The sequence below is a fragment of the Sinocyclocheilus anshuiensis genome, unplaced genomic scaffold, assembly GCF_001515605.1.
Source record: "Sinocyclocheilus anshuiensis isolate Anshui unplaced genomic scaffold, SAMN03320099.WGS_v1.1 scaffold1172, whole genome shotgun sequence".
NCBI lineage: Eukaryota > Metazoa > Chordata > Actinopteri > Cypriniformes > Cyprinidae > Sinocyclocheilus > Sinocyclocheilus anshuiensis.
The window spans coordinates 502,577-511,818 of NW_015552679.1; the positions used below are offsets into that span (position 1 = coordinate 502,577).

The following is a 9,242-nucleotide window of genomic DNA, read 5'->3' on the forward strand; positions in this document are numbered from 1 at the left end:
TACACTAACCAATCACAACACACACTGGCCCAGCTAATCAATCACAACACACACTAACCAATCACAACACACACCGGCCCAGCTAACCGATCACAACACACGCCGGCCCAGCTAACCAATCACAGCACACACCGACCCAGCTAACCGATCACAACACACACCGGCCCAGCTAACCGATCACAGCACACACCGGCCCAGCTAATCAATCACAACACACGCCGGCCCAGCTAACCAATCACAACACACACTGGCCCAGCTAACCAATCACAACACACACTGGCCCAGCTAACCAATCACAACACACACTGGAAACCTAGTATGAGAGCCTGTTCTAGTACACCCCCAAAACAAAATCAAGACTTTGTAAATGAGCATAATAGGACCCCTTTAAACGTCCTTTCTGAAACAGCTGCTGTCTCTAATTACGGTGTAGTAGGATGTGGTGTGTGTTTGGTCATGTGATCTTCATGAATGAATATTTCAGCATCACTATTACCGCTGAAGGAGCACAGAGTTTATCATGACATATTCATGAGCTCCGGCTTGCGTTTTTCCATCTCTGTTGTTCTGAATGGCAGTCGGCCGTATTTTCCCAGCACTGTGTGTCTGTTTTGCTTCGGTCCGGCCTGTGCCGGAAGGCTCACAGGTTTAACTCACAGGAAACCTGCCGTGGTTTCGGCCAATCCAAACACAGCGCTGAGTAAATAAACACGACGGCAGCCGGACTCTGATGATAAGTTTATCTGCGTGTGTGAGAGTGCACATGTGTGTGTTCAGGATTAGAGTTTTAAAAGCCCATTGTTCACTCTAAGCTCGCCTGCTTTCACTAGTGCCACTGTTATTATAGTATTCTTTATTATCATATTTATTCATATTTTAAATTAGCTTTTATTTTTATAATTTTAATTTTAATTTGTTTGTCATTTTGTTATGTGCTTTTGTCGTTTTTATTATTTTTTGTTTTCTACTTTAATTTATTTTGATTTCAGTTTAAGTTTTAGTAATTGTAGTATTTATATACAATTTTTTAGTATTTATATAAAAATATTTTATATAATAAAAAATACTTTTTTTAACTTATTTATTTCAGTTAGTTGCCAAAGCAACCTTTCTAAATTCTAAGTTTTTAAGTTTAAGTTTTTAATCTAATAATATTAATATTATTACAAAAATATTTAAACAAAATAGAGACAAAGCTTTGTAGGCATGATTATTCAAATTTACAATATTGACAAAGTGTAAAATACTTCAAGTAAAGAAAAAAATATTAAACACTATAATTGTACATTTGTATATTTTCTGAAGTTTGCTTTAGTATTATTTATATACTATTATAGTTTATTAATAATTTGAATTAGCCTTTATTTTTATATTTTCAGATTTATTTTAATTTGTTTAATTTGTAGTATTTTATGTGCTTTTGTCATTTTTATTATTTTTATGTTTTATATGTTTGTTAATGTTTATCTATATAAACTTTAATTTATTTTATTTCAGTTTTAGCTATTTTTGTATTTCAACTTTAAACGTAATTTTTTCAGTTAGTCGCCAAAGCAACATTTCTAATTTTCATTGAAGTATTATAAGCTTTTTTTATTTTATTTTAATTTCAGCCACTCTGAACATCTAAGAAACTGCCTAGCAACATCCTGGCAATCACAAACAGCACATTTTCTTCCGAAAAAACTGTCTAGTTTCTCTCAATTTACTTTATTAGCATATTTGTTTTACATACAATATTTGTATCAATACAAATAAAAATATACAATACAAAAAATTTAAAGTATCAATATAAAATAAAAAAATATACAGTAATAATAATATGCAATAACATCAAATAAAAACAAAGAATATTAAAAATAGAGAAAAAAAGCTTTGGCGTGACTATTCACATTTACAATATTGACAAAAGGTGTAAAATACTTAAAGTACAGTAGATTTGTACGTTTTCTGAAGAATTGTGTGGTGGCCAATATTATTTATGTACTATTATAGTTTTATTAATATTTTGAATTCGCTTTTAACTTTTTTTGTTTTCAGTTTTTATTTTAATTTTAGTTACTTTAAAAAAAAAAGTTTTAGTTTTAGTTATTGACAATAATACTGGTGTTTGTCTGTGCAAAATGCATTTATGGTTGCCGTTTTTTCCTTTTCTTTTTACAACCTGTTACTTTGAGTAATAAATAAATAATGTGAAGTAAATACAAGCAAAATAAATGTAACTACGAAATATGATCCTAAAAGCAGTCAAAGTCTCTAAGGTGTAGATGCTGTCATTCATCTGTCCCCGCCTCCTTGTGGGTGGAGCCACAGAGACACGCCCCTCCCTCTCTGTCCCTCAGACACACTCTCCCATGCGTTTAGAGTTTCTTCCAGAGGAAACTCACACTGATGAATGAACGAGAGGATGGATGTCTGCTCTCCGTGTCTCACACAGTAGATCAAACGCTCGCGTCCCGCGGCTGTGGCTCTGGTGCGCGTGATGTCGTGGGATTGTGGATTGAAGTATCTGTTTTCTCTTCCTCCGGTTCTGCAGCAGGCGGGCGTCTGCGCTCTCCGGGCTCCGGATGACTTGGTCCAGCGGCTGGCCAAAGACGGCTATCGCTTCCTCCAGAACCAGAACTACCGGCTCCCGGACCGCTCCGCTCAGGTAGGATGGCCCTCACTCGCACCTGAGCCTGTTGGCATGGCAACAGCAGGTCAGGGGTCACGTTAGGAGACCAGGTGAGGAAACTCACCATATCAACCTGTTGAGGTGTATTTAAAACACTTCTGGAGTCCTGTTTTCGCACTCTTAAAAATAAAGTACCAGAAGGAGTTACATAAAGAGAACCATCTATTATAGATTTACTGTTCATTTACATACATACTTCTTTGATGACTGATTTTTACATTTTAGGATTTTGGCACAATTATAGTTAAATAATAATTATGCTTAAGCAATATATAAATATGTCATATTAATTGGGAATATTTTACTATTAATATACATTTAGTAATAGTAATAATAAAAAGAGAGCTATTTTTATTATTATTATTTGCACCATTGTATTCATGCAAATTTGCTTTGCAAAATAAATAATTGTATTATAATACTATGCTATAGTTGTATTATTATTATTAGTAGTAGTAGTAGTATTAGTATTTGCACCATTGTATTCATGCAAATTTATTTTGCAAAATAATTATTTGCTTTAATAATAATATGTTATAGTTATAGTTATATTATTATTATTATTATTTACACCATTATATTAATGCAAATTTATTTTGCAAAATAATTATTTGCCGTAATAATAATATGGTATAGTTATAGTTATATTATTATTATTATTATTTACACTATTATATTCATGCAAATTTATTTTGCTAAATAATTAATCACAGTATATTTGCAGTAAGAATAATATGGTATAGTTATTATTGTTATTATTGTTGTTGTTATTATTATTTACACCGCTGTATTCATGCAAATTTATTTTGAATAAATATTTCCAATACATTTTCAAAAATAATAATAAAAAATATCTTACAATTGTAATATTATTTACTCCATTGTATTCATGCAAATTTGTTTTGCTAAATAAATAATTGCAATATATTTTCAATAATAATAATAAATGTGTAAATAATAATAATATTGTAGTTATAATAATAATAATTATTAATATTATTATTTTTTACAATTATGCATTCATGCAAATTTATGTTGCTAAAGTAAATAGCAAATATATTTTTGTATTTTTTTAGACTATGTCTAACTTAAAATGCTGTTCGTTTCTCACTACTTAAGTCTAGTAATTATGCAAATTATACATGATTTTTATCTTAATCTGTGAACATACAGTTGTGTTATCAGTCTCTAGGAACCTCTGAAGAATCTATACTGAAACAGCTAAACTTTTATATCTCCAACAAACCGTAAAGCACCTCAAGAACTCAAAAATGATAATAAGGAGCCACTGGCGAAGCTTTATTTTGAGGAGTGTGTAGCGTATGAGATGATGGGAGTGTTTCACAGGTCTGAGAGTCTTCAGTAAATCACAGTGTAACCCGAGCCTCGTTCATGCATCAGCGTGGCTGGACTTGTCATCTCTCTCTCTCTCTCTGTCTGTCTGTCTGCTGGAGTCGCAGGGAGTCCTCGTTTCCTCCGATTAAACACTTCTCATGACTAATGCCTCTCATAAGCTGTGTGAATGAGCCTCAGGACACAACGGTTTTCTGCTCTCTTTACATATGCATCAGGCTTCAGCATTCATCTTTCAGATCTGGCTCTGATTTGTCTGTGTGAGTTTGGACTTGCAACAAACCCCTTGAGTTTAGAAAACCCTTGCTTTTTTATTTAAACATTTAATATTCTAGCTATAAATAACTAATTTAACCACTAAGAATGTTCTTAAAGGGATAGGTCACCCAAAAATGAAAATGTGATGTTTATCTGCTTACCCCCAGGGCATCCAAGATGTAGGTGACTTTGTTTCTTCAGTAGAACACATATGATGATTTTTAACTCAAACCGTTGCAGTCTATCAGTCGTATAATGCATGGCAATGGTAACAAAATCTATGAGAGTAAAAAAAACATGCACAGACAAATCCAAATTAAACCCTGCGGCTCGTGACGACACATTGATGTCCTAAGACACGAAACGATCGGTTTGTGCCAGAAACCGAACAGTATTTATATCATTTCTTACCTCTAATACACCACTATGTCCAACTGCCTTGGGCGCGCGCACGGCATCCGGTGCGTGAGGTGTGTACGCGCTCTGGCGTAGTTTACGGCAGATAAACATCACATTTTCATTTTTGGGTGAACTATCCCTTTAACTTAAAGGCTTTGTTGTGACCGGCTGCAGCTCCGTCGGTAAACGCCCACTTTTCAAGATCCAATCAACTCCTGATGGCTAAAATCAAGCCCCGCCTCTTTTTATTCTCATTTTCTCTCTTTTCTCTCAGAAATGCATCACTTTAAGGAAGTAAAATGGATTGTGAATGCCGTTTCGTGTTGAAAGTACAGGCCAGACGTTGTCGTTCATGGATTAACCATATAGTGTCACTAGCGCTCACAAATCACATGACTGAAGGTGTGGCCCATCTCACTTCCTGTCATTGAGCCGTTTCCGTAGTGTAGTGTAGTGTGGTTGTCATGGGGATGTGTTGCCGTAGCGACACACTATGTAGGACTACAGCTGCCAATTAAATTAATCTATAAACTAGCGATGTATTCATTTGCATATTCAGTTACAGACAATGTAACAATAAATTGACGAATTATTTTAAGTGCAATATTTAAATTTCAGTGTTATTTATATACTATTATAGTATGTATTATTTTAATTAACATTATTTTTATTTTTCAGTTTTCAATTTAGTAAATTTGTCATGCATGTTTGTCTTTTTTTTTCTGCATTTCTGTTTAGTTTTAAATTTGATGTATAGATATCAGTGTTAATTTACTATTGTTTATATGCTATTATAGTATTAATTCATATTTTGAATTAGCTGTTATTTTTATATTTTCAGTTTCATTTTAATTTTCGTTTAAGTTTTAGTAATTTTGTTATGTGCTTTTGTTATTTTCATTATTTTCTTTTTAATATTTTTATTTAACTTTAATTTTTGTGTATAAATATCAGTGTTAATTTAGTATTGTTTATATACTATTATAGTATTTATTCATATTTTGAATAGCCTTTTTTGTTTTCAGTTTTAGTTTCAGTTCAGTTTTAAGTTTTGGTAATTTTATGTGCTTTAATCATTTTTATTAATTTTTTATATTTCTATTTAGATTTAATTTTGGTGTATAAATATCAGTGTTAATTTAGTATTGTTTATATATTATTATAGTATTCATATTTTGAAATAGCTTTTATATTTTAGTTTTCATTGTAATTTTAATTTAAGTTTTAGTCATTCTTGTACTTCATCTTAAACTTTTTTTTAAGAGTTAAAAAAACAAACATTTTATTCCAGTTAGTTGCCAAGGCAACATTTCTCATTTTCGCTTAATTTCAAACTTTTAAGTTTTTCATTCAATATTTATATTTTATTTAATTTACTCTTTATTTCAATAAACAAAAATGTTTTTTTAATAGCTTTAGCTTTAGTTTTAGTTAAGAATAGCATATCTTATATATATACAGTCTATAAAACATTATATATTGTTTCTTTTCATGAACGTGTGGTTTTAGGCCTTACATAAACCATGATGATGTCTGGAGACGCGGAGACTGAATGAGATTCGTTCATCCATCTTTTCCTAAAAAAGATCTCCATGCATCCTTTGTTCTCAAATCATTCCCATAAGGGGATTTCCTTAAGGAGAGCAGGGTTTGAGCGGTGACTTTAGGTGGAGTTGTTTGTTGTGTTTCGGTCCTGTTGCATTGTTTAGAGTAAAGATCGTGTCCTGCGTTTTTTCCAGGATCATGGGAGTTTTCTGTGCAACTTTCTGGCATAATTAAGGAAACAGCAGCACACACACAAACACACACACACACACACACACACACACACACACACACACACACACACTATCGCTCTCTCTGCAGAAATGCAGGAAGGGAACACCGAGTGCTTCCTCTCGCCTTTCCTGTCGAGGAACGTCAGCAAGGTCTCTGGACTGGTTCTCCACCCAGCGTGAGAACGAACGTCAACCCGTGACCCGCAGGACAGGTGGAGAGCTTAAACACACACCTCGGTCCCGCTGATCCTCCACAACTGCAGCTCACACACTGTCATTAGTAGAGCAGCGCGGTCTGTAGTTTAACACAGCTGCTCAAGCTAGTGACGCTTTCTTAGGAACAAAAATATTCTTATGAAGTATTAAAAAAAAGATGCAATTAAAAGTGAATTTAATGTTTTTGAAAGAGTCTATTCTGCTCACCAAGGCTGCATTTATTTGATCAAAAATACAGTAAAAATTGCAGAATATTATTGCAATTTAAAACAGCTGTTTCCTGTGTGAAGATCTGTTAAACTGTAATTTATTCCTGTGATCAAAGCTGTATTTTCAGCATCATTACTCCAGTCTTCAGTGTCACATGATCTTCAGAAATCATTCTAATATGCTGATTTGCTGCTCAAGAAACATTTCTGATTATTATCAATGTTGAAAACAGTCGTGCTGCCCAATATTTTCGTGGAAAACTGTGATACATTAGATTTTTCAGGATTCTTTGATGAATAGAAAGTTCAAAAGAACAGCGTTTATTTGAAACAGAAATAATTTGTAACATTATAAATGTCTTTACTGTCACTTTTGATCAGTTTAATGCGTCCTTGCTGAATAAAAAAAAATAATTTCTTACAAAAAAATCTTTTGCATGGTAGTATAGTTACTAAGTAGGTTGCTAGTTGGTTGCTAGGGTGTTCTGGGTGGTTACTAGGGCATGTCTGTTTTGTTTAAATAAATAAAAAAAACACTAAAAAGAAACTGAAATAAATTGTATAATATAATTACTGAATTGTATGAATATATTTTATTATTAAAATTATAAATGAGATTTGCTAAAGATTATATTTAACATTTTTATTAAATTATTAGTTTTAAAAAGATTTTTAAAGACTTTTTCTACAGAGACCAGGTAATATCAGTTAAATGTTTTTTTTTTTTTTTTTTTTTTTTTTTTTTTATGTTCAAAAAGGAACATTTTTGGTTTGGTAAAGCAAGATTTAAAGATCTTGGTTTTGGTTTTGAATCTCAGGGAATGCATGAACTGATAAAATGCAAACCCTGAATGCTTTCAATAAAAGCATCTGCCAAATGCATAAATGTACTGTAAATGTAAGACTGAGAGGAAGAAGAGAGCAGAGGGAGATCAGGTGATGGGGTAACATCCTGGAGAACCAGGGATGGGGTTTTCCTACAGGAACCGGAGGATGGGAAGGTCTGGTTTCATGCATCTGTTGTAATCTGATGTGGTTATGATATAATCTGGTTGAGCTGCTGGTTCTGGGTGAGCGCTGAGCCCTCATTATCTCTGAAATACTTCACCCTGATTGGTCAGTCTCGTCATTCTGTGGTCAAAAATGATGCCAAACATTATAATTGACTTTCCTGTTGCATCATCATCACAGGCATTTTTTTATGTCATTCTTTTATTACTGTGTCCCTGCAGATCCTGTGAGACTCATTCACAATGTACCACTTCTGTTACGTAATGCTCTCACTGCCAGCTTAAAAATGGAAAAAAATGTATTTTTCATGCATTGACTTTGATGTGCACACATAAGAGCAGTACTCAGCATGTTGATTTTGGAAAGGCTCTAGAGAAACACGGTCAACACAGATAAACTATTTGTTATCGTTTGCATCGGCAACATTTTTTCCCAGCAGCATTTGGCCTGGTGTTTGTTAATGTAGGTGTTTTTCCGTGGAATTGCGTAACTGCAGTGAAATCTTATTAGCGTTGCTTTTTATAAACACATTTGCAGGGAGGATCAGCGCAGACTCGATCTGATATCCACGTTTGTTTTGGAGCGTTTCGGGAATGTTTGGGAAACATTCCGTGTTTGTTTTCTGCTTGGAATAATTTCAGACTGGGAGTATTTTTGGAATCTTCATCTTTTTTTGGAATTCGAATTCCGGTTAAGTTACAGTGAATTCCGAGGGGGTCGTGATGTTCATTAGGAGGTCAGAGGTCATGCTCGTGTCTGTCTGAGCACAGATAATCCATCTGTTTCCCGTCCCGGCGGTCTGAGGATCGACAGGCGACTCCTGCGGCGTCCCAGCATCCTTCGCTCCACAGGAGGGCGGCTGAGTGACCAATCATCACTCACAGTCTCGCAGGCAGCAGACTCTCGACTGAAGGTCGTTCGGGGATGGTAGAGAGTTTTAGTTGCTAATGGATATTGTATATTGTTCCAGAACATTTTGTCCAGGGTTTGGAAGCCTGTTGGCGGATTGAACCGAGCCGAGGATGTCTGTGTCGATTGCATTTCGACTGCATGAAATGCTTGCTTTTTCATGTTGAAGTATTACTTAAGGAGGAGAGGAAGTTGTTTGGAACATATTTGAAGGACTTGTTCTGTGTTTAAAATAGCTAAGTGTTTTGTTTACGTCATAGCTGCCAAAAGCAGCACAAGTGAAGTGAAGCTCATGAAACCTGTCAGGAAGAGGAGACATAATGATTATTTTTTTAATAAAATCACCATAAATTAAGTTTAGATCAAGAAACATAATGACATAAAAGTACATATATATATATATATATATATATATATATATATACATAAAAACAC

The 9,242-nt window shown here is 33.9% G+C and overlaps 1 protein-coding gene across 1 annotated transcript in view; it reads left to right on the top strand.

The window, feature by feature from the left end:
* Nucleotides 1–2,388: 2,388 nt before the first annotated feature.
* Nucleotides 2,389–9,242, top strand: part of LOC107667583 (rap guanine nucleotide exchange factor 5-like) — a 37,067-nt gene continuing 30,213 nt past the window's right edge. Inside the window, exon 1 of the mRNA XM_016459289.1 lies at nt 2,389–2,650. Coding sequence (XP_016314775.1) covers nt 2,483–2,650 — 168 coding nt within the window. The 5' untranslated portion in view covers nt 2,389–2,482. The remainder of the gene's footprint in view (nt 2,651–9,242) is intronic.